We start from the raw sequence: 26710 nt of genomic DNA, 5'->3' as shown, positions 1-26710 counted from the left end.
TTTTTTAAGATAATAATATAAAATTAAGAAGCATTCCTGCTTGGTTGTTCTTTTGCAGAGCTGTAGGAACAGTAGTCTTGGCACAGCACCTACTTTTTGTTATGATTCAACCTTTGTAATTTAATATTTTTCGCGTTGGCAAAAATTGAAGTGAATTTTCGTTTTTATTATTCGCCTCTGCAATCTACAATTTCATGTTAGCAAAAGCAGTGACACACACTTTTACCTGACGTCGGCCAGCTTGTTCACATTGCATTCAAAATGCTCAGCAACCACTTTTATGTTTTTTATTAACCTTGCATGTAAGGAAGACTTTTTATCACTTTTCTATCTGGCTATACTTTTTATTTATTTACAATAGATTCAAGGCAGTTGAAGGATTCTATAAATTGCAAAGAAAAAATTTGCCTCTGCAAAATTTTGCTAACGTGAACTTGTTTGTTTTTTAAAATCAACTCGGCATTCACCTTGGCATTTGTTGTGTGCCGACGCGAATTAGAATGGCTGTGACGAGAGCAAAGTATTCCCATACAAATGTTGTCATGTTCTATTTGATATAGAAATCACTGGCCTACCATAACCAACGACTACTCTGAAGACAAAAACATTACATAGAATTTATAAGTATTATAATTTGTCTTGCAAATTATATGAGAGGTTCAAATCTGGTCTCTGATTCTTGATTAATATGAAAATAAACAGGCTAAAAAAACTTTTTAAAAAAACATTAAATGTGCTGTCCTCCACAAATCCTTATTATTAATCTACATCACTAATTTTCTGATAGGTGTCTGCTGTTTGAGCAATGAAAAAGATACATGTTTGAAGCAACCATTAGCATCTGGGACAAATCAGTAAATATACAACCGTTTTACACTTAGCCCATTTGGACCTAGAACAAAAAATTGATTAACTTGTCATGAAACCCTTGGTTAAACCTACAGAAATAACGCAACAAGCAAAAAGGAAAAGTAAATTTTTGTATTTCGTTACATAGATAGATACATACCAATAGGCACTTGTATATAATTTTTAAAAAAAATGCATACTGTACACACAACTAAATGCAGTTAGCTAGCTATCTTCTTATTCTTTGTGATATCCAGTTGCTGTCATTTTCCTCATGACTCACAGTGAAAAATAGCTAGCTAGAACCACTACTGAATGTTGAGATGGTTTAAGGTTAGCTAGCTGAATTTTTTTAAGTATATTAATCCACTGAATATCCAAAATTTAGCTACCTAGTTAGGTCAGATAGATATTGCTTAACATTATTTTCAAAGATTTTGCAGGGTTTTTTTATTGGAGGAAGACGATATTTAATATCAAAACTAATAATCATGATACATTGATGTCTTATATTGACCCTATTCATGCTTGATTGTTGGGGTGGGCTTAATTAACCTGCTCTTAATATCTTGGCAACTGCTTGATCTAAGCAAATCAAACCTTGCATAATGTTAAAGCAGCCTTTTAAAAGTTGTTTTGTCTATTTACTAAATTTAGAACCTGTGTTCTTAACCCTGAAAAAGCCATTCAATATGGAGTATGCTACATAATACGTAATAAGGGAAGCAGCCCAAAATTAGTTGAAGGATAATTTTTTTATTTTATTTGGATACATTAACAAGAAACGTGTGAGTACGTGTTTTAAAAGGGGTATAAGGTAAAAGTGCCTCTCAAAGTCAATGCTATAAAAAACGCACATGTTATTTAAAACCATACTTTTGCTAAAAATATAATTCGTATTTTTTGTGAAAATTGAAATAATGACTCGAAACTTGGTGTATAGCATGTTTTTAAACTGTTTTGATGAAATTGAGCCAAAAAATGTCCATTTTTATCATAGTCCCTGAGTTCCCGACTTTAACTGTTTTCAGGACACTGATAAACAATTTTTGACAGCACATCAGTTTTGACAAGACGCAAAAAACATTAAAGAATTTTCATGATTGAAATAAATTAGATAGGTTCTAAATAAAATTTATGCCTTTTTTGGGTTGTGTTACACGTGTCCCATCATTTAGAATGCCTGAAACCAGAATTTCATTCTGAATGGGCTAATTTCAACAAACAATGGGTAGGGTGATTTTACTCACCCTGGCATACTGGAATCAGGACACTTAACATCCTGAGTGCGTATCATGTGTGACACAAACGTTCTGCGATCCAATCCTGACCAGCGCGATAGAATAAATGTTAGAAAAGAATTTCTCGATAGTCGTGATGGATCAAAATCACAATCGTCACCAATCGTGATTGTCGCAATGGATCGTGAATAACATTAAAAATATTAAACAACAGTTGCGTATAATCTCTTTGTTTTTTTACATTTAAAAATTCTTTTGCATTTTGTAATATATTTTCATTAGTGATAATAAGTCAACGGTAAATATTTTTTTTGCAAGTTTTAAAATATATATCAAATTTTCGCAAGAAAAGTTAGAGACAAGCTGCTGTACGTTACCTTCTTTTTTCATTAATAAAAAGGAATCACGCTGAATGAGTTTTGAATGAATGTTATTAAAAAACAAGCAGAAATATGTCTGAAGCAATAATTATGTGGAAAAGTGATTGACTGCCGTAACTGCAAGTAACACATTCTCGCTAAATATCTGAGGTAAATCAAGTGGATGTTAAAAGGAGATTCTTTGTCAATAATTTGATGTGTAGTCGGTACATATAAAAATAGAGTACAAAAATATTGTGTTATTTCTGTTAAGATACAAACGTAAATGCACCGTTTCTGCATGAAAATTTTAAAAACATGCTGCAATTTTAAAGTAATTTATTTAGGTTGACAAGCTGCCAAACCATGATATCACAATGACACAGCAATATCATAGCGCGTATTTATCGAGTTTGATGCCACAAAATTCCATCTTGTCCAAACAAAATGAAGAGCTAAAAAGTAATATGCTTACATGCAAGTACTTTTGCATCATCTTATATCGAATCAGGAGCGCATTATTGGAAAATTAACCTTGTTGGACGCCAACAAGATGTTTTATGCATCACCATCAAAGTGTTTCCCAACCAATTTCCAACAAAAAAAAGTTGATCAGAAGTCTTGAGTGTCGTTATTCCAACCTGACACATCTGACAAGTTACTTAGATTAAGTTCCACTGACACAATTAAATCATCATTACTTCTTCAACATTTTGTGCGAATGATCTCCCCATAGTAGGTGATGTGAAAGATTGTAATGGGAAAAGACAAGCTTTCGTAAATGTTGAAATCTATTAAGAATTTCGCTAAAAATCTAGGCATGCAAATGTTTACAGAGAAGGATAAAGCTACAAGTAACTGTAGCAGCACAAAAGGAAAACAACAACTGAATGTTTTTTAAATTCACATGATGAGTGTTTAGCAAGAAGAAGAACAATGGCCCAAGTGTAGACGCAATAAATGAATTAGGACGTAGAAAGAAACAAAATAATTTTATGTTTAGTTATTACTAATTGTGGTGTGATTTTTTAATTTCACATTATTTTTTTAAAATTCGCAGGAAAATAAATCAAACAAATTAAAATTTATGAAAATATTTATAGACAGGTGTTAGGCCAAAACGTAGGACAACAAGAAAAATTTATTAATTAACGCCTTGTTCTCGGGTCTGATAAGCTAAAAGAAAAAGTTTACGATTGTTAGGTCCAAAGCATAATAAGAACAGTTTTAAACTCTGGCCTCATTTAAATTTAGACGTAGTTCTATAAAACAAACGTAATTCATATTCTCGAAAATAGCTACCAACAGCTACTAAATCTGTATTGACAAATTCAAGATTACTACACTTTGCCTACCTTAAAGTTTTAAAAATAATGTTATTATTCTTATAGCTCTTTGAATTTTTGAACTTTCATAGCAACAAAGTTCAGCTCTTTTCTTTAGAAACAAAAGGAGGAGTTGGACTTTGCAGAACGTGACACAAAGTCCATTGTGCGTTCCAATAGTGTCGTCATAATCATTATTCTTAAGACACACCTTTTTTCAATTCTAAAGTTGACTGCTTCCAACAAACCCATATGCTAAATTATCTTCGCGAATTTGGCTTTATGTGCATAATTTGTGTGTTTTCCATCAGCTACCATATAGAGCATCAGTACAAGCAGGATAAAATAGACAGCAGCTAAAGAGGATGTATTAGGAAAGATCGACTTTATTGAGGACATCTAGTCAGGGCGAATTTCACAAAAACAAGACAAATTTAATTCATATGAAACTTGGATTTCAGAAATAAACATGAAAGAACATACGATGACGAAAATATATTTGATTTAAAACAAAACAAAAAAACAATAATTTATAATTAATGATGTTATTCTCTCATGACATTAATTAAGTGATTATTATAATGTTTAAAGATGTACCATAACGGTCACGATGTAGAGTGAAAAAATCACGATGCATCGTGAAAGTCGACCCCACGATGAATCTGTCACTATGCTAAAAAATTCAACTATTGTGTCAGCAACGCAAATATACGTGGTCCACGATGTTAGATGTCCTGATTCCAGCACTGCAAATAGGATAAATAATTACCGCAATTCTTATTAGGTTATGGAATGTAACAACATCTCAGACACACCTAAAAATATGTGGCTTTTAAAATATTGTTACTGGCCCATTGTGTATTTTTTTTAGCAGGCTAATCACTGCAATATACTGTCTTAGGTGGTAAATGTACCAAAGTTTGAAAAAAACTATTGCAAATCATGCAGCCTGCATTCCCTCCATCAGCATTAGTAATTTCTAAAAACAGCATGTTTCATTTAAGCTTAAAGATTTATATATGAATTTAGTAAAACTTGAAAATTGACCTGAAATTTGGTATGATATCTTTTTAGACTGGTTTGATGAGATATAGCTAAAAAATATGTTATTGTAAACTAGTTTCTGACTGTCTGAATAAAGCCATTTTCTGATACGCCAATAGACCATTTCACAGAATAACAATTTTGACAAAGATACACATGCTGAAAACATTAAAACAAATTTTTTTCAAAAAATGACAAACTGTAAAAACAATATCTCTATCAAAATAGAATGTAATGGTATCAGTAACGTCAAATCTCCTAGCCCTTAGTGTCCTTTTGTAAAAGTTTATATTTATTTATATGCCTACATTTTAGATATTAGTTCTGATCGTTTTTTAAGTAATTTGTTTGTATCATACAAAGCGATTTCTATCTTCTCGGCTAAACACACATTACATTTTGTTGCTTCTGAGTTTGGGATAGATGGATAGCAACTTTTTAAAGTTTTTTTCCAGAAGTATATTTTTGCAGTAGTAGCATCCACCCTGGTTAAACTCATGATTAAAATATAAGCTCAAGATTGATAACATAAAACAGCAATATAATGGATAAATAGTGAGCAAGCTGGTGTGCTAAATTATGTAAATTGAGACTTTTACTTAGCTAGCTATAGCTAAACTAGCACCTAAAAGCTACAAAACAGAGTCTGCTACGTAAGCAAGTTTCAGAATTAATAAATTTAAATAAGTGCTTTGGAATCATCAATCAAATTAAAATTCTTTTTACCATCTTTTACCATACTGTCACATTCACTTTCTCAAGTTGTGAAAAACTATTTAAATAACAACTCACAGTGAGCTTTTAAATATAAAATATTCTTTGAAATTTTCAACTAAAACTGAAGAAGAAATCACATTTATAGACAACAACATTGAAGTGAATTTGATGTCGCTATCTCGTCATATTATTTCTTAGTTAACCATTATTCCTTTTTTTAAGGTTTTGAGGATACATTTGGTTATGAAGATGGCCAAGGTTTCAGTGATGGATGTGATAGCTTGGAGGAAACACCGATGAACGTAAAGTCTTTAATATTAAGTTGAATGTTTAAATAAAGGTTGTATATGTAACTATATCCAATCAGCTGGAGATCTTAGGGGACACTGTAAGCCTTCTATGCGGGTATGCGGATAATCACCTATTTCAGCACATTCGAACGTAATAGGGAGGACATTTACAGATTTGTTTTTGGTAAAAATAATAGCCTGGGTATATTCTAAAGATGTTCTTAATTCTGATCCTAAGAATTCTTATCATTCTTAAAAAAATAATAAAAAAATTAGAAATTGCGACCGTTACAGCCCTCAAAATCATTTTTTTTAACCAGCTCGATTTTAATGTTCGTAGGAAAAAAGTTTGATAAATGCTCTTCTTGGTCAAACACTTCCATTTATGTACATTACAGAATTATTAAATAGCCCTGATCCATGAGTCAGTCTGTTCATGGCCAACCTGACCATCCTAGCTAATTCACCAACTCCTGACTTAGTTAAAAGAAATACGAAGACATGAATCTCAATTGCCTGGCACCTTCGTTTTTGGTAACCATGTTTTTTAAAAGAAATCCAGCCATGCCATCCTCAATTAATGCAGAGGGGAATGCTGACAGAGCACGGATGAAGCAAGTCTGCAAGACTGCACTTACAGGGGAAACGGACATTATATCCATGGATTTAAGAACATTAATACTTTTGTCGTCGAGTTCCAGCCAAGTTGAGAGATTACTAAATGTTCGTTCTGATGCACCTCACGCAAATCATTAAAATCAATGAATCTTCACCTCAAAACTACTTTGATACCCTATTTTAAATATATATATGTTACGCAGATCGATTACATCGGGGATTCACCAATGTAATCGATCTGCTTGAGAAAGTCTTCCAGAGGTATTATTTTTCAAAAATATTTGCGCACCTCACGAAAATCGTTAATATCGTTGAATCTCCGCCTCGGACGTATATCCATTAATATTCTATGTCAAATACTATTGCATATGAATGACATCGATGAACCTCTCGGCACCGACTTATTTCCTTTGATATTCTAGGTCAAATTCTGTCGTAGTTTACGCATATCGATGAACATTGTTGAATTTCCAGCATCACAGGTCTGAGGTGACCACGAGTCTTTTCAAGGTTTTTTTAAAAAGATCGTCAAAAAAAGTATTGACAAAAATTTTTCGTATAAATAAATGACTGCATCAGAAATGTCCGGAGAAATAAAAAATCCAACTCAAAAATCTATAATAAAGATGAACGCAAAAACTGTTAAAGAATTGCGTGAAATTGCAAAAAGTCGCGGTTTAAGTTGCTACTCTAGACTACTAAAGGCTGATCTTATCTCTTTATTGGAAACACCTCAGAGACCACTAAGATCAACAAAATCAAGAAAAGCTGTCAAGTCTGTGACGATAGTGCCAGCACCCGAGGATATAGATCTTGAAGATGACGCGACCAACGACAATCCTGACCTCACACCCTAAGAGTATAAACATGCGATGCATAATACTTCAAAAGCTTTCATATACCTGGCATTAACAAAACCGACGTTGATTGATATATTGCTATGGTGAAGCCCGGTTTAAAAAAATTGATTGAGGAACAGGTGAAACATATGAAGTCTGCTAAAGTGCAGCTTACTATGTGGATATTATGGAAAAAAATAAAAACATTTAGAAAGGTGGTCAGACCTATGAAAATAGTGCCTACACTAGAGGATATGGATATGGATCTCTTTGAAGAGCAAGAGATGTCGAAGAATCGGTCAGTGGTAAAAAGTAAAATGCAAGGATGGTATGATTGGTTAATCAAGACTATACCTAAACCTATGAAAGAGCGTATAACAGATGTTTACAAAGATTTTAAGAGGAAAATACCTAAACCTCTGAAAGAGCGTGTAACAGATTTTTACAAAGATTTTAAGAGGAAAATTATGGCCTTGTACAACAAAATAAAAAGCATCGTCGCAAAGCCTACACTTTATGATGAAGTCCAAGAATGGACTGAAGAGGACTACCTCGACGGTAGTATCCATAATCTATTTGAAGAGGGTACAGAAGACGAGAACCTAGAAGGAGAAGAAGTCTATGAGTGGATAGGCAAAACATTTAGTAGTAAAATGACCTCTATTTTTCAGGGTAGTAATATAGATGACATATTGGATGTTACGTTTTCATATATTAAAAAACAAGTAGAGAACCTAGCCATGCCAGAGAGTGGATATAGCATTGATCGCATCATGCATTTGGATGTAGACTACCATAAGCTTCAGCTCACGAGAGGTTCCTCTATATAGAACTGTCTAAATGGACTTTTGATAAAAAGGCAATCATCAACCCTAAAAGTGAAGATGAGGAGTGCTTCAAATGGAGTGTTATTGCAGCACTGCATCATAAAGAGATCAGGAAAGATATGCAAAGGATATCCAAACTAAGAGAATTCGAAGATCATTATAATTGGCAGGGGATAGAATTCCCAACGAGTATAAAAAATATTTGTAAGTTTCAAAAGAACAATGATAGTATTGGGGTAAACGTGCTGTATGTAACGAAAAATAATATTAATATCCTGCAACGATGCAACCGCAACATCAAGCGTAGTAAACAGGTGAACCTGCTGCTCATCAAAGAGGGTAATAAGACACATTACACCTGCATCAAAAGCCTACCAAGATTGTTGGGTAGCTTCGTATCTAAGCATTGCAATAAAATTGATTTTGTCTAAACTGTCTCTCAGGATTTAACTCAATTGAATCGAGGGATAAGCACTATGACTATTGTAAAGATCACGAGGCGGTTAAAATTTCAATGCCAAAGGAAAGTGAAAAATGGTTGAAATACCAGGATGGTCAGATGCAATTTAAGGTGCCGTTTGCAATTTATGCAGATTTTGAAAGTCTACTCATCCCGATAGAAAACTGTTGGGAGAGCAAAACCAGGAAGATACCGTATTTTCCGGTATATAACCCGCACATCGTATAACCTGCAGTTCAGCTTTTTTAGGGGGTTATAAACTAGATACTATCAGATAGCCCGCACCTTCGTATAACCCGCATAAAATTTCAATCAATGTGTTTTACTTACCCGCATCTTTGCATAACCTGCATCATGTTAAGAAAAAATTTCAGCACATTTTTACTTACCCTAATCATTTTATAAACGTGTGTGTATTCTGTGTCATTTTTTTTCATGCTGGAGACAAATGGAGGGCGTTTGAATTCGTGAGCCCCAAACACGAGAACCGAATGTCTGAACTGCGACTCTCTCATTCTTAACTTCCTTGTCTCCGATTGCCGAAATAATTAATTTAAAATTAATTTGAACAAGTCAATCTTCTGCTAGTGACGACAGTACTGAATCAGACAATGCTATTTTCTTTTTATTTGTAGACATTAGTTTCAGCCTATAATAACTCTTGCTTCCTGTGATTAAACAAACAAACAAATGAAAAAAACAAGCTATCAAGTTATAAACCTAAAGTAAAATCTCTGTTTTTATGTATATTTGAGTTTTTTTGGCATAAAAATAAACAACATAATAATTATCACGGATTGTCGAAAAACTTAAAATCTTATTCAAGGAGCAGGGGATTACTATAGCAAGCATTGTTTCTGCCGTAGGCTTGCTCATATCCACCATCGTGCTGGCAGTGACAGGAGGTGGAGTGGCTGCTGGTGCTGCAGCAGCAGGAAGTGGTGAAGGTAGTAAAGGGTTTATACAAAAACAACTGGGAAAATTGAAAAATTTTCGAAGGGCCTGGCAGGAAAGCTGGTGCGGAATAATAGAAACGGTAGTATCCTTCTTTTTCAAGGTGGCTGCAAAAATTGTTGAATATGCGGCTAAGCACCTATACATGGCAATTGCTTCTGCTGTTGCTCTTGTTGTAGGCTATATTGGGAAGAGAGGTAAAAGATCATAAAAATAACGTTTCTTTTTGAGCCATATGTAAAGCAAAATAACATCTATTCCGGTCGTGACTAGTACAGCTTTGTTATCTGCATGTTGTTCTGCTTCTCGATTTTTTACCTTGTGCTTCTTTGGAGCCGCTAGACGACGTCCTACGGGTTTAGGGATCCCGTGGCTCACCTGTGGCGGGTGGTGCTTAATGTCAACATGCTTTGCATTAGTGTTAATCTTAGGATTTATACCGATAAAAAAAATACTCCTTGCTAATCAGAATTTTGTTTGTAAAATTCCTAATGTTTCCAATGTGAAGATTTATATCACTATGGATCATATAGACGCCATGGGCAACACTAAAATCATCTTTGGATCTTGCATATTTCAACACATTCTGGAATTGAGCAATTTCCTTACCTATATCGCTATTTTTAATTATCAGACCCTTGAAGGTTGTTAAGTACAATCGCTGAGCATCGAACTTGGTTCCCAATTATCTTAGATCTCGCATTTGCCTGACTCTCAAGGATTAAGTAGGCATAAAATCTCACACTTTGTGATAATCGTTCGATACCGATACGAGTAAGACCTTAACCTGTTTCAATAATCCAACGGCTCCACGAGTCTTCATTGAAATAACTTAGGCCTAAACCAGGATAATCTTTGCGAGGAAGTTGCCAACTACTGAAGGTAGTTTCATTCCTCCAATTCTGTTCACCACCAGGTACTCCAAAGTCATTACCTAATTGCTGGAGTTTTTGTTGGTTGAATGGGTTGTTTACACGTCAAAATCTGGCTGAGCCCGGTAGTGATAAAATTTTACGTATTTGAAAATATGTATGGAATCGATATACAGCACGAACCATAGGCAGCTTAGCGTTTAGATGTTGCATGGATATACCGCAGGGGGACGTTGCACAATAAGCAGCAAAATTAAGTTGTGTAGACCAAAGGCTAAAGGGATGACTGTTCCATTCCTTTACTAGTGAGCTTGTACCAGAATGGAATTCATAGTCAACAAATATATCTGAAAATTTTACAGTGAAAGAGGACCCCTTATCATCAATAACGATGTTCTGTACCGTAAGATCAACCCCCTAAGACGTTCCAGATATCTCCCATGATTTGGTGCATACTTAGCATTTGGGTTATACAAGTAAATATTCATGTTTTATTTTTAAAAGAAACATAAAGCAACTCACGTTAACCTGACTATTTTTGATAAACGCCTGGAGAATGGCACTAGGATCGCTCTAAAATCCATCAGTATTCGTGCTACCTGGCTGAACCTATTTGTGATGCTCTCTAGGAAAATCGACCACTTCTCTTTTCGTATTAAAAATTACGAAATACGGAAATTTCGTATTAAAAAATACAGATTTCATATTTTAAAATACGCGTATTTTTAAAAATACGAAATACGAATTTTCGTATTTGTAAAAATACGCAATTCTATTTTTAAAAATACGAAATACGAATTTCGTATTTTTTAAAAATAGAAAATACAAAATTCTATTTTTAAAAATAGAAAATAGAAAATACGAAATTCTATTTTTAAAGATAAAACCTACGAAATTCTATTTTTAATAGGTTTTAAATTGGCTCAATGATTTCACAGAGACGTTTTCTTGTCATTTTAGAACGAAATACGGCAACCGTAGAGCTTCACAGGCACATTTTCTCGTCATTTTAGAACGAAATACGGCAACTGTAGAGCTTCGTAGGCACATTTTCTCGTCATTTTAGAACGAAATACGGCAACCTTAGAGCTTCGCAGGAATGTTTTCTCATCATTTTAGAACGAAATACAGTAACTTTATAGTTTCGCAGGCACATTTTCTCCTCATTTCAGAACGAAATACCGCAACTTTAGAACTTCGCAGAGAGGTTTTCTTGTCATTTTAGAATGAAATACGGGAACTTTAAGGCTTCACAAGAATGTTTTCTCATTATTTTAGAATGAAATACGGCAACTTTGATGCCTCACAGGGACGTTTTCTCGTCATTTAAGAATGAAATAAGGCTACTAAAGACCTTCGCAGGGATGTTTTATCGTCATTTTAGAACGAAATACGGCAACTTTAGAGCTTGTAGAAATGTTTTCTTGTTATTTTAGAACGAAATACGGCAACTGTAGAGCTTCGCAGGCACATTTTCTCATCATTTTAGAACGAAATACGGCAACTGTAGAGCTTCGCAGGCACATTTTCTCGTCATTTTAAAACGAAATACGGCAACCTTAGAGCTGCGCAGGGACATTTTCTCCTCATTTCAGAACGAAATACCGCAACTTTAGAACTTCGCAGAGAGGTTTTCTTGTCATTATGAAATACGGGAACTTTAAGGCTTCACAAGAATGTTTTCTCATTATTTTAGAATGAAATACGGCAACTTTGATGCCTCACAGGGACGTTTTCTCGTCATTTAAGAATGAAATAAGGCTACTAAAGACCTTCGCAGGGATGTTTTATCGTCATTTTAGAACGAAATACGGCAACTTTAGAGCTTGTAGAAATGTTTTCTTGTTATTTTAGAACGAAATACGGCAACTGTAGAGCTTCGCAGGCACATTTTCTCATCATTTTAGAACGAAATACGGCAACTGTAGAGCTTCGCAGGCACATTTTCTCGTCATTTTAAAACGAAATACGGCAACCTTAGAGCTGCGCAGGGACATTTTCTCCTCATTTCAGAACGAAATACCGCAACTTTAGAACTTCGCAGAGAGGTTTTCTTGTCATTTTAGAATGAAATACGGGAACTTTAAGGCTTCACAAGAATGTTTTCTCATTATTTTAGAATGAAATACGGCAACTTTGATGCCTCGCAGGGACGTTTTCTCGTCATTTAAGAATGAAATAAGGCTACTTAAGACCTTCGCAGGGATGTTTTAACGGCAACCTTAGAGCTTCGCAGGGACGTTTTCTTGTCATTTTTGAACGTTTGTTTCTTGTCATTACGATTACGATTATGATTACGGCAACTTTTTAAAGAAAAGACAAGTTTATATTTCACAAGTTTAATAGGCTTTTAATTAGTTCATTTATTTCAAAATTCGTATCAATAATGCGTCATGCACCTTAGCATCGTCTTACTTTCGATATTTTGAAAATCGTATCAAATCGTTTCAAACTTTTTTTACAATGTTGTTTAAAAATCGTTTCATTTTTCGTATTAAATTATATAATCAATTTGTGAAAAAAATTAAAACATTTAATTCGTTTCATAATACGATTATGAGACAATGTGAAAAAAATAATGAAACGATTCCTATATAATGAAAATCGTTTCAATTTAAAAATGAAAAGATCTCGGAGACGATCCTTTTTTTATGTTTTCGAATTTTAAATCTACAGTGTATTTTTAGCAATGCATATTTTTAGAAAAACGTATTTTTTGATACAAATTTCGTATTTCCAAAAAGACGAAATTCGTATTAAAAAAAACGAGTATTTTTAAATGCGCAATTCGTATTTTTAAAAATACGAAATACGGAAATCTATTGTTTTAAAAATACGAATTAAAAATGAAGCGGTCGATTTTCCTAGAGAGCATCACATTAATGAATTTAAAATTCGGAGGACGGGGCCTGACCAGAAGGTTACCCTGATTAAAATTATGAGAGGCCTCTATAAAATAGACGACCTGGCGAGTATTACGGAGTAGGTTTTTTACAATGAAGGTTTTAGTTACGATGCATCAAAATGGATCGAATAAAGGTCGAAGGAAACTGGACGATCATGCACTATGTGGTCATGGTGGTGAACAGGTGATGCGAAATACATTGGGGCATGAGTTCTATAAAGTTGATGGCTACGAGCCTATCACGTCCCTGTCGGTCCGAGAGAACCAACGCGGACAAGAATCGTTACGGTGCAACCCAGTCTAAGGAAAGGGTGATAAAGGGTTTAGGCTACAACCTTGTCACAGCCTGGGAATGTGAGACACCACCCAAAATAGAGGTACTTTAAGAAGGAGGTACTTTAAGAAGGAGTTTAGCCCTATCCTCACTACATATTTGATTTCGAAACCCTCTTAATACCCTTAACTTACCAGCAAACCTCCGATCTGACATACCTTTCGAGACACATCCCTGTAAGTGTTGGTATTGCCGATAGTTGTAACGGATAGTCCAACGTTCATTGAGCACGAGAATCCCAAGTTCTTGGTTAAACAGTTTGTGGAGCAGCTGGAAAAGAGGCATGCCCTCATTGTGAAGGAAGTTGATAGAATGTACCCAAAACCCGACGATTTCGACATGCTTTCCAAGAGGAACCAGGATGTGTGGGACGAGTGGGTGAACCAGGTATCTCTGATTGGGTTTAACAGCGGCAAGTACGATCGCTGAGCATCAAACTTGGTTCCCAATTATCTCAGATCACGCATTTGCCTGACTCTCAAGGATTAAGTAGGCATAAAATCTCACACTTTGTGATAATCGTGGTTAAACAGTTTGTGGAGCAGCTGGAAAAGAGGCATGCCCTCATTGTGAAGGAAGTCGAGAGAATGTACCCAAAACCCGACGATTTCGACATGCTTTCCAAGAGGAACCAGGATGTGTGGGACGAGTGGGTGAACCAGGTATCTGTGATTGGGTTTAACAGCGGCAAGTACGACATCAACCTGATTAAGCGGTATTTTGTCAAAGAAATTGCGCAGGACAATAAGATCAGGGTGGCGAAGAAAGACAACGACTACATGTTCCTCACAACCTTGAGGTTTAAATTTCTCGACATCAAGAATTTCCTTGCTCCTGGTATGAGCTATGACGGTGCAAGTCGTTGGAATGTAAGCTCCAAAAGCTCGTGTTTCCGTACGAATGGTTGACGAGCCACGGCAAGTTGGACCATGTTGGGCCTGTCACACACGAGGAAAAACACGCTATCTCCTGGAGAGTACAAAACATTCCGCACAGAGTTTTACAAGCGAGGCTGCGTCACTATGATGGACTGGCTATGCGAGTACAACCTAGCCGATGTAGAACCTTTCATTGAGGCCATGGACAAGACAAGATTGGAGTTTTATGACGACGAGATAGACATTTTGAAGGATGCGGTTAGACATTTTGAAGGATAAGGTAAGCATTCCAGGTGTGTCGATGCGCTACGTTTTGAACAAATCTCTACGGCTGAACCCAAAGTTAGAGCTATACGCTCCAGGGGAACCCTGCAAGCACAAGTGTAAGGATTCTTGCTATAGCAAGGCTTGTGAGGGTTGTAAAGAGGTACGGAAAGTATGTGGAAAATGTACAAAGAACGAGGCCTACTAGCCCTTGTGGACGGGGATGGTTGGTGGTTCTGCAATCGTATTCTGTAGGTACCACGAAAGAGATGGAAGGGAACCCCACAAGTATAAGACCATTCTAGGGTACGACGCAAACATGCTCTACCCGAGTACCCTGATGCAAGACTTTCCTTGTGGGAAGGAACAGCTGATCAGGGTGACTACACAGACAGAAAACAGGTGTGCGAGAGGAATCGCACTTTGGCTTTGCGTAGGTTGATATCGAGGTACATGAAAATCTGCGTGAAAAATTCAGCGAAATGGCCGCGCTATTTGTCGTCAAGGAGATACCTGATGAAGCCATTCCGGAGCACATGCACAAGTACTTGAAAACTATGTGTCGCAAGCGTGTTCGGGGTATGCATAAGCTTCTGGGGTTGCTAAAAGCTGAAAAAATCCTACTGTATACGCCCATGTTTAAATGGTACCTCAAGCATGGGCTGAAAGTGACTGCTTTTTACCAGTTCCTCAAGTACACTCAAGGTAAAGCCATTTGCATGGTTCCCGAAGGAGATTGCAAATGCACGACCACAGGCCGATAAAGACCCCGACAAGCGTATTGCGGGAGATACGGCCAAGTTAAAAGGGAACAGTTTTTTACGGTAAGATGATTGAAGACTTAGCGAGGCACACGAATACTACGTTCACAAGGAATGAAAAGGAGGTTGATGCAGCCCTGAGAAGATCTTGAAGAGGTTGGAGATACTTACGAGCTCAGAAACGGCAAACACAAGTGCAGTATCGATAGAGCCTACCGGTATGGTATCGCGGTGTACCAACTAGCCAAACTTCGCATGCTTGAATTTTACTATGATTTTTTTGACAAGTACTTGGATCGTCAAGACTTTGAGTACATCTACATGGACGCTGACAGTGCCTATTTGCCATCTCCGGAGAAGAGTACTCGAGTCGAACGGGAGGGCTATTCAAAGTGGAATTCATTGGGTTTCGGATGATTGCTCTGACAGCCAAATGCTATTTCGTGGAGGGTAAAGCTGGTACGAAATTTTCTTGTAAAGGCATGTCGAAGAAGTAAAAGGCCGTGACTTGGTCTAGGGACCTGAGTACGTTAAAGTGTGGTCTAGACACTGCCAAAAACGTAGGTTTCCGGGTGCACAACCAGGGAATGGTCACATATGAACAAAACAAGCTCGGGCTCTTGGCGTTTTACGATAAAAGTGTTGTACATCACGATGGGATACATACCTCCCTGCTTATGGTTTAATTACCTATTCGGAAATGTTGTAAGCATTTTTGAATAACGAGGTTTTCTAAGAGCTGTCCAAAGTTTTGTAAAGTACTACCTTCACAAAACAAAAACAATATGGAGGGGGCCAGAAAATTCACGCCATGTAAGCACACTTTACCACTATACAACTTCAAGGTGATCCAACGTAACGGACAACGAACGAGGCAATGCACTAAATGCCGTGATATTGATAGGTCGTTAAAAGAATGTAACAAATGGCGACACAAAAAACAACGAAAGCATTGGCCCATATGCGATCGGCCGGGATATCTACATAAGCTAATTCTAGACAGGATTCATAAGGCCCTAAATTATGATAGAGAGATAACATCCCAGGAATATCTAGGATGAAGCACATCCAAACACAGTTTAGGGGCAGGATGAACAGGGGAAACCAAAGGCAGTGGGAGTTTAACCATAAAATACCGATAAAATACAGAGAAAATGGAGAATATCCTAGTGAGGAAGAACAATTGAAAAGACTGCACCAACATGCAACCCATGTGGATTGAGGATAACCAAAAGAAAGGTCATTGATATATCTCCGAGTATAATGTAGCCTAGCGTGGTTGATCAAACACACTTGCAATAAATGGAAGTGTGTTTGTATATTGTGGTAATTCCACCCTATGTGGTAGTACCACTATTCTACCTAGAATTTAACATACAATAAAGAGAATGAGTCACTCGCGAATATATTTGACGGCATCTTCGCAGAATCTTTTAAACATGTCAAAAAACCTATCGATAAGCGCCAGGTCCTGAAGGAAGCTCTGCGTAAGGGCAAGGGGCATCTTTTACCGAAGAAATGTACAGAAGGCTTTGTTGACAAAGCCCCTGATGTATCAATTGAAAAGGTACATACCGAGTACGTTCAACGTGAGCTCAACGAACCGGGAGAAAAGTCGGGCAAGGTGTTAACTACTCACGTAGTCAACCTGTACGCGAACCTTGTTGGCAATTTCATGGACATTGATAGCGTTGAATTTGGAGGTAAAAATGAGGACAAGCCCACAGCCCACCCCGAGTTCCAACAAAAGGATAAAACTCAAATTGATATTTTCAAAATGCATTAATAAATTACGAGCAAAGCAACACCTCACATGACAAGCAACATCACTCCGAAGGAAAAGGAAATTTTGGATATGCTCTACGAGACTGTCGTAGATCTATCTTTCACTTTCGCACACGTTCTGGCAGGTAAGAAATTCCTAGGCATTTCACGACCCTCTGCAAAAATGGACATGAACGATGTGATGAAAATGACGGCCTATTTTGCTGCAGGCAGAGCAAGTCGCGAGATGGCGGTGAAGAAAGGGTTGATCCCAGCAATTATAGTTCCGAAACAATAAATGATTGATGTAGCCAGAATTGATAAGGAAATTAGGAAGGTTCAACAAGACGAGTTTTACCTACGCCTCTATACCTTGTTTTCCCACGACACTGTGCCCCGGTACATTGAACTTTTGAAAACACCAATCAAGATATCCTTTTTTAACCTCGCACCCTGTCCCGTCTCTCAAGAAAAGGCGCAACTCGTCAAGAGATATTGCAAGGTATTGCGATACCTAGAGGATAAGCTATCGTTTGATCCCCTTCCCCTCCATATACAAGACCACGTACTGCCCCGCCTGTAAGGGGTCGCTTGTCAACAATGTGTAATAAAATGCTAGACTTTGTGAAAGACCCACATACCTGTATTTTCACGAGACCAACGAGTTGCGGGAAAACACAACAAGTCCTGGACTTGCTGGAAAATGAGTATAAGCAACACTACTACAACATAGTCATACTATGTCCTACCATAGAATGGAATTCCACATACTTCGGCCACACAGCGCTTTGGAAAAATGACTATGTGTTCCTGATCAACCATAAAGATCAACTCTTCAAGTGGATTAAAAAATTATCGTCGTTGCTGGCAGGTGAAGAGACGTTTGTCGTTGACGATATGATATCTGATGAGAGCTTCGATAAAAAACGTCAACCCTTGCTTGAATTAGCTATTTTAGGTAGGCACAGGAGGCATAGTCTTTGGTTACTAACCCAGTCTTATACTGCTTTGCCCAAGAACCTTCGAAGGCAGAAGAAACAGTTGTTCATGTGGTACCCAGACGAGAGGTCTGATATGAAGATGATCGACGAGGAAACGAACATGATATCCGATTGGGGGGAGATCAAAGCTGAATTGAAAAAGTCCAAACATGCATGCCTGTACGAAAGATTGGAGCACCCTAATACCTGGAAAATTCTCGAGTGACCATACAAAAAGTCTGATTCTACCTGAAAATATGACAAAGATGTCTCTTGCAACAGTTGATTATTTCCAAAGAAAACAAGTCCGATCATTTTATGTCCAGGATAAAGGTCAATGTATTGTAGCCTCCGATGTTTGGAGAGCCGCAGGATATAAGCGAGGAGCAGGAGTAAAAGCCATTCAGCGATATTTTCCTAGGAAGTATAAAATGCGGATAGGCAACGCTGGTCTTCAAGGGGTGGACAGATCTTTCCACCTACATTGAGACACAGTTTTACTGACAGAACCTGGTCTCTATTGTTTCCTGTTGAGGTGTGATCAGCCTAAAGCAGAATCATTTTTAGAGTGGGTTGTAGAAGAGGTGCTACCCAAGGAAATGTGAAAGCTTGCTGCAACAATCGAAGAAAGGGACGTGGCCATCGCCATCCTAGAGGACGATCTTGATGTCAGGGAGAATAAATACGTTAAAAGCGATGTACCCCAATATGACCGCGAGGAAACCGTAATGCGACGATCCAAATGCCATGCATGCCTGGTGCCGATTCAGGGACGATACTCTTGGCATTGAGAATTTTTACCACAACCATTTCACATTAGCTGACGGTGATACACGGGAGCTATTCGAAGGGATGTTTGATATTGATATGTCGTAAGCAGACGCTTATTTTACCACTCTCGTGAGTAGTAAAATTACCACTTAAAAGCCTCTGGCTGAGCTTCCTCATATTAGAAATGTCGCAAATTTCCTTGTTCAACACAATACCCGCAGGAGCCATTGAGACCCTATTTGACATTTTGGGTATTGCTGATGTAGCGCACAATTTTCAATATTTGGCTGAAGAAGCTACAACAAGGCAAGAAATTATAGGAAAAAGGTGTGGGGGTGCCACCCTACCCCTTGGAAAAACGAAAAATCCGCATGACGTCTTCGTCACGTTGGATGGTGCCCTGGAGATTGTTATCAAATCAAAAAAACCAAAGGCGGCACAACTTACCAGATGGCTAGCTCAAAAAGGTGTTGAAAAATTGCAGGATGAACTTTTAAGTAGCAGCGTCAAGCCCTCGAGGAAAGGGATATGGCCCTGGCACTCCTTGGAGATGATCTAGACGACAGAGACAAGCAACTGGTGGTGCTGGGGGACGAACGGAAAGATTGTGGTACTAGCAGAGAAGCCAAATGCTATTGTACACTATAACTGGCTGCGAGAATGTGGCTGTATCAAAGTCAACCCGGAGCGTGTTAGACATTTTAGACTTGGTGAAAACTACATACATCAACGTCTCTTAGAGCTAGCGGAATAGGTGACACACGGTTTTTCCAAAGTGTAGGGCACCTACACTTTGGAAAGAGGTATACATTTTAGACCCATTTTGCCCCATGCTAAAAGCCATTGAAATATCAAAATATGGAAGCATACGTACAACAACAACAATTTTAAAAAATCTACAATATCCTCGTACTTGTACTACGATGTTGTATTGATTCAGCGTCAGTGACTGGTTATTGCTCGCAATGCTTAGAAAATTTTAGGTTTCGAGATGGAGAATACTACAAAGGGTTTGAATATCCTAGTGACAAAGAGCGTTTAAATAGGGTAGCGTCAGGGGAAAAAACATGGGCAACATTCGCAAGATGCGAGATCGACGAGGATCTAGAGGATGATATTCAACGCCTAGGGCTGGATATTGTTAAAAAGGCCAGGAACAAGTATGGTGCAAGTATGGTTACGAGGTTATTAAGGATAAGGAGTTGAAGCTATCGGATTTGGCTGACGTGACAAAAATAGGCGATATCCTCAACTTTCCTATAGCATATAGACAATTGGTTGACATTGACCTTCAAAGTGAACCTGATGTTATAAAAGCATCCTTTGCTTTATGTAAGGAATGCAGATGACTATTAAAAAAGATCTAGATTTAGATACACTCATGAAAATACTTTACCAATCTTTGACATCTCTGGAGGTACATGAACATCCTCTGGGATTTGCATCAATTTTTCCGAGACGAAGCTTCTTTCAGGACCTTCTTTTAAATATCCTCAGGTAATGGCTTTTCTTTGGGATATTGTTGCCCCCCTTGCGAGTGGTACCTCTTCAAGTTTAATCGCCCTACTAGGTTTTAAACCAATCATGTTTGTATTGTTGAGACTTTTCACGATGGTCTACATATGTTTGACCCATGTGCTACTGGTTTCCTCAGAGACTATATCTTGTGCATCTTGAGGTTTAAAGAATCTCTCAGCGACTACCTTGTTGTAGGACTCTACAAAGGCCGTAAGCGTATGGTGGTATTTGGTGGTAGCCTGTTTAATCTCTAAGTCTTTTGCCTCTAATTATTTAGTTACTGCCGACTTGAATTCTGAGACATTGTCACACTGAAAAATGTTAGGGTAGCGAAGAGGTCCTGCTTTATGAATGTCCTTGATCATGTCCGCGACCTCGCTAGCTTTTTTCCTACATAGGGGTCTCGCTACCTTGTACCTCAAGGCCACGTCAATACCCGTGAGAATGTATTTATACATGCTACCATATAGCTTGTCATGAGGCATGTACAAGATGTCAAACTGATGCATCTCGTTGGGTCTTGTAATTGTGAAATGCGGATAATCGATACGTTTCAGAGCCCGAATATGCCGGAGTCACAGAAGTTGCCTAGACAGCCATTAAGTGACCTTTTTTTGGATAGGCCGCTCTGCTTCGCGAGCAATTTGATGGCTTTTCGTCCAGTCAACAGATGTTCCGGGGTGTAGTAAATATTGCTTAAATTCCTCGCCTCCTCCTCGGTAATCAGTGCTTTTGCATGTCTTTACTACATGTCAAAAACGTTCTACAAATACTTGTAAGCTACAAACCCCAGAATGGCCAGAGATCCTGTGATAAAGGTAAGTTCACTGTTTTGTTGTTGCTTTGAAGGTGTGTAAAATTCTAACAATTTTGGAACTTTATCGTTCGATGCGATGTAGTACTTGTACATGTCATCTTCAAGCTCTCTCAGGCTCTTCCCAGCCTGTATTTGCAATTCCTGTTGTTTGTTAAACCAATCGATCTTAGTCTGTCGGTCTTGTACCCACTGCACTTAAGTGACCTGCAATTTCTCCATCACTTCATTGTTCCTCTTGTGCTCTGCCTTGCCATACCCTGAAAGCTTGCTGAATAGGAAGGTGGTCCCGCTGAACGAGAGTGCATTGATAAGTGCTCCCCCTACCATGATTGCCAAGGTTGCCATTTATTCTGAGACAACTCCTCACAGTCCTTGGACCGAGATCTCTGCCTTTGATGTTCACAGATACTTCCACCCCCACAGTCTTTGCACTGAGATCTTTTCCTACCATGTTCGCAAGTCTGACTTCCCCCACAGTCCTTGCACTGCGCTTTTATCCTTAGATGCTCGCAAATCTGACCCCCCCCCCCGCAGTCTTTGCAACATGCCCTTAACCTTTTATGGGGGCAAATCTGAATTTCCTTACAGTCTTTACAGTGAGAACTCTGCTTTTCACGGGGGCAAACCTGACTCCCCCCACATTCCTTACACGTTGATCTTATCTTTTGATGTTTGCAGATGCTTCCACCCCTTCATTCTTTGCAATATGTCCTCCGCCTTTTGTGGGGGCACCTGTTGCGATCCTTTGACGCCTTGTTAACATCGAGGCATCTGGCACATGTTTTTATCAGTTTTCCCTTCCACCTCCTGAAATTTTTTAGGGTTAAAACGTGTTTACATTTTGAGCAGCTCTTGGTTCCTTCCATATTTGTATTTGCCCTTATGGCAAACACAAATTTTTGGTCACTAGTACTCCACAGAATGGTATCTACCATCCAGAATGTTCAATTGAGCATGTAGCTACATGTAGGTACATGTAGCAGCGTATATCCCCAGTTCCTTCAACTTTCTTTGTCATGTGGAGCGTAATGCCATCACTCAGTCGTTGTAAGGGTCTTCCAGATCCATGTAGGCTGTGATGAGGAGAGGTCCGGAAATCGATAAACAGGGCGTACCTCTCTGTCATAAATTGCTCAATTGTTACGTTAGAATCGTGACTGCCGAAAAGGTTCACGATCTGCTCCAGGTGGTCTTTTCGTTGGGCTCACCCTCGACAGTGATGCTTATTTTTTCAATTTGGGGGTTGTAGAACACCTCGCTAGAACCAGAGTAGGCCTTCACTTTTGAAGGGTCTATGAAGAGTAGCAAGACACCTTTTAGACTCTTTGCAGAAGTATCGATTTGAAGGTTATAACTGGTGTCCTGTTTCTTCATGGTAACCACCTTGCTTCGAAGTATCTGTTCATAGGGTACCGCGAGACTACTATACCTTGACATCATGGCGCTCGCGAGACTTTCGTGATTGACCTTATCAAATTCCAAGGCAATATCCCACTGCTGCCGTACCTTCATCCTTGATAACGTCGCTGTACGACGCGAAATGAAGCACAGACTGCAATCTATCATAAAGGCCAGGCTGGTAAAACGGCAAGTCTCTCGTCAGTTCAAATAGCTTGCCAATGGGTATAGAAAACGTGTTGCCATAGTCCACTGCGATAGCCTTCTCCTCGTCTGGGCCGGTTACGTCGGTAGCTTTTACCTGTAGGGCGCGGATGTTTCCATTGTTGGGATTGATACCCTCTAAAGTCAGCTTGTTTTTTCGATCAAATTTGGGTAGGCAGAGATCCCTGTAGACCGCAAGCGTGTTGTAGTTGTTGATATTTTGCACTTCGGTGCGGTTCGTGTTTGTCCCTGTGAGTTCCAGATCAAACAGTAGCTTGATACTCCCTGGAAAGGTGACATCGTTCTCTCCCATGCTGAGAATGTCAACATAGAGGTCTTCGTTTTGGTTAATCGTAGAGGGCACATGACTTACCTTGACACGCTGCTTTCTACCTTTAATACCAAGGTTATCTCCGAATGCACTCATTTATTTTACTGTGTTTTTAAATAAATGCCGACGAACCTAGTATTTACACATGAGGATCTTCCAGATGACAGACCTGAAGATCACCCAATGAGGCCACCAGCAACGCCAAGGCCAGTACCATCACCAGGAGAACAACAGCAGAGCCATGAAGACACCATGACAAGGCAGAGGGAAGAGATACTAAAATCAAAGGTCGATAGCCTTTACGACCATCTTAGGGAGGAACTGGTGCTGCCTAATGCGAACATTACGATAGTTTAGGATAGAAGGGGATCAACTTATTGTCAAAGAAAAAGTGAAAGGGGATAAAATTTTCAAAGAAAAAGTGATTACAAATCTTGATGGTAGATTAAAGAGCGTTGCCCAGATACAAACGTTGTTAGGTACTAGGCGTTTGCAAGCCCTGGGTTTTACCAACTATGAAACCCCCAAAAAGGCAGTAAGGCAATGGCCCAGAAACTCCTGAACGAGATTGTCCATATAGAGGAGAAGGCTGATAATATCGAGATGATGCCCTTGCTCGGGAACGTCCTGGATTAGGCGGAGAGCCTTATCGAAGATACTTCGTTTGGTGGCGACGAAGTTTTCACCAAACACGAAAGAAGAGGACTCAACCTCGAACTTCAAACGCTAAGAGGTAACTTAAAAAACTTGAAAAGCAAGATGGTGCTATACGATAGCGAGATCGACAAGGCAGAAGCCAAGGTGAAACAACTCCAGGCTAAGAAAGCCAGGGCAACCGAGGGACAACGAGCTACCCTGGACAGAGATATAGCGAAGGTCAAGGAAGAGATTGAAAACCTGCAGGATCAAAAAGAGGCCACACAAGAAGCGCACGTACGGGTACGGATTTTTGTACTGCGAGAAACCATCGTCAAAAGGCATTGGCACCCTCATTCTTACCAAAATACGACGCATGTGGTAATACACATGGAATTTGAAGATTGCGTTGACAAGTGGTACGGAGCCCGTCATATGTTTTGCTGATATGTCCAGGGCTGTTGTTGCGCAATGAGTTGTGAAATTAACCTGAATGTTCCAGTAATCCAACGCTTGTCCTGTCCAACCAACCCTTACGGGATCATTAAGGTAGGTTGTTGGGATTTTGATGGCATACTTGCTAAACTCTTGGAATACCACGGAAATATGTGATTCTGTAGACACGTATAGGTTCTGATGTTCCAGATTCGTGATACCAAGGGGCCATTCTTGTTGTAAGAAAAGTATGAAGCAACTCTACATCACTGATATAGAAAAGCCCACAATGTTTGAGGATTACCTGGGACAGGATACGAGGATTGCTTTAAGTCGATAAGTATTCGACCCATGTGCCTGAACATTTATAGCGACAACGAATTCACCATCCGTAAGATAGGGCCTTATCAGGGGGTTACTCGGATTGAGATTATGAATGGTTTGTACAGGATTCAGGATTTGGCGACTATCGCCTATAGTCAGGCACAGGACAAAATCAAGCTGTTTGTCCTGAAAAATGGACTCTGCAGGCTCCATGTCAGTGACAGGTGGTGATTAACAGACCACTGCAAGAGCTCATAGGTCTACCTGCTCCAGCTGGTGGAAAGTACTATACGAAAGGCGACTATGATGCATTCTACACGACTGACGTTTACATTCAGCTACGACTTGTTTGCCCTCAGTTGGACGAAGACGACTGCCTACAGGATGGGAAAAAGTCCAAAGTTCTTGCCTTGCTTCCCACCAAAGAGTTTAATGCCTGGGGGGACATGTTGACCTGGAGTTTTGACACTCCAATATACCTTCCCTTGAAGGGTTCGACAGATCATCTCGAGTTTATGCTGACAGATGAACATCACAACGATAAAAATGTTTCTTTTACAGGATTTACGATGTGTTTACTGATAGAATATTAAATGAATAATGTAACCAAGTTAGATCCAAATTTACCAAGTGCACCTGAGGACGATACTATCCACGAAAGCCAGGACTACAGACTCAGTAAAATTGAAGAAATTAAAAAATATCTGCGAAGTGAGATTAAAGAGCGGGACAGACACTCAAGAAAGTTCAAAATGCATGGAACATGGGTGAGGTTTTGTGACCATGGATTACTGAGCGTTAGTTTTATCACCTCGGGTGTTGGAATCGGAGCTTTAGCCTCGGGTTTGGGGGCTCCGCTCTGTATAGCAATGTGTGGGATAACGATTGCCGTAGGTATTGCCTCATTAGGTATTGCCTCAAAGAGTCTTGGTGTAAAATAAAAAACACACAAGTGTATCAGGTTACTCGCGGAGTCGATATTAAACTCCATCGTTGATCTCATCTCAAAAGGCTGTAAAAAATGAGGTTATCAGTGACTACGACTTTAGTCTCATTATGCAAGAGAAGCGCAAACAAAATGTTGCTGAAATGAAGCTTTCATTTATAGACGATCAGTGCAATTTTGTTGCCAATCCAACAAGTTTGTCGATCAACGGATTAAACAGAGTTGAAAATATACTAACATACTCTGCTTTGCAAAAAATTATAAAGAGCTTGTAAGTTAATACAACGCTGGACACAAAATCTAAGAAATCTTCATCAATGGTCAACGTTTTCTTATCTTTTTTGACACTGGCAGCAGTAATTTTGTAGTATATCACAATGCAATCTCAAAACAGAAAAAACAGAAAAATAATTATTTCCAGTTTATTTTGTTTTCAATTTTAACCTTTTGAAACAGGTAAACAACCTTAAGTTTGTATCTTCTTTGTTTTTTGTTTTTTTCCTCATCTAACACCAAAGTAGGATTTCTTTTTTTCCCCAAGATAGTGTCACCATTTTGAATATTAACACTACTAGTAATTTATTATGCGCATTGTAAGCATCAGGATGGTTTTACTGAATTGACAATTCAATTTTAGTGGTTCAACTTGCCATAAGATTTAAAACCATTGTAATGCTTACAATCATTTAAGCATCAGATTTAATAAGAACCAGTTCGGCTTTATATAAAATACTAGTTTCTTAGGAAATAAAAAAAAAGACTAATGCTGTGATTACTCATGTTAATGGAATTTCTGTGGGTAACAATGACCATCCATTCTACAAGTGGTGACTTAATGTGTTACAAATGTTTCTTTCTTCAGGAAATCCCATCAGTACAGGTCAATAAATCATGGTTGCAGTCTGCTAAAATATCATTGTCTCCTACAGAAGAATTTCTTGTTGCAGCCAAAGAAAACAAAGCTGTGTTTTTGACAAGTGAGCATGTCATTTGTGTAAAAGAATAATTACTTTTTAATGGAAACTATAACTATAATCTTCCTTCTTTTC

At 38.4% G+C, this 26710-nt stretch overlaps 1 protein-coding gene across 5 annotated transcripts in view; it reads left to right on the top strand.

Annotated features, from left to right (window-relative positions):
* Window positions 1-26710, top strand: part of LOC130657916 (rab3 GTPase-activating protein non-catalytic subunit-like) — a 116709-nt gene that overhangs the window by 1859 nt on the left and 88140 nt on the right. For 3 of the 5 annotated variants that reach the window (XM_057460900.1, XM_057460905.1, XM_057460904.1), the window contains exons 2-3: window positions 5758-5837; window positions 26524-26638. In XM_057460900.1, the coding sequence (XP_057316883.1) occupies window positions 5758-5837; window positions 26524-26638 (195 nt within the window). Of the gene's footprint in view, window positions 1-14; window positions 972-5757; window positions 5838-26523; window positions 26639-26710 lie in introns of those variants that run through there. The other 2 variants (XM_057460901.1, XM_057460902.1) reach the window with 2 other exon arrangements.

The sequence above is a fragment of the Hydractinia symbiolongicarpus genome, chromosome 9 (genome assembly GCF_029227915.1).
Source record: "Hydractinia symbiolongicarpus strain clone_291-10 chromosome 9, HSymV2.1, whole genome shotgun sequence".
NCBI classification, from domain to species: Eukaryota; Metazoa; Cnidaria; class Hydrozoa; order Anthoathecata; family Hydractiniidae; genus Hydractinia; species Hydractinia symbiolongicarpus.
This window is presented reverse-complemented; position numbering and strand designations above follow the sequence as displayed.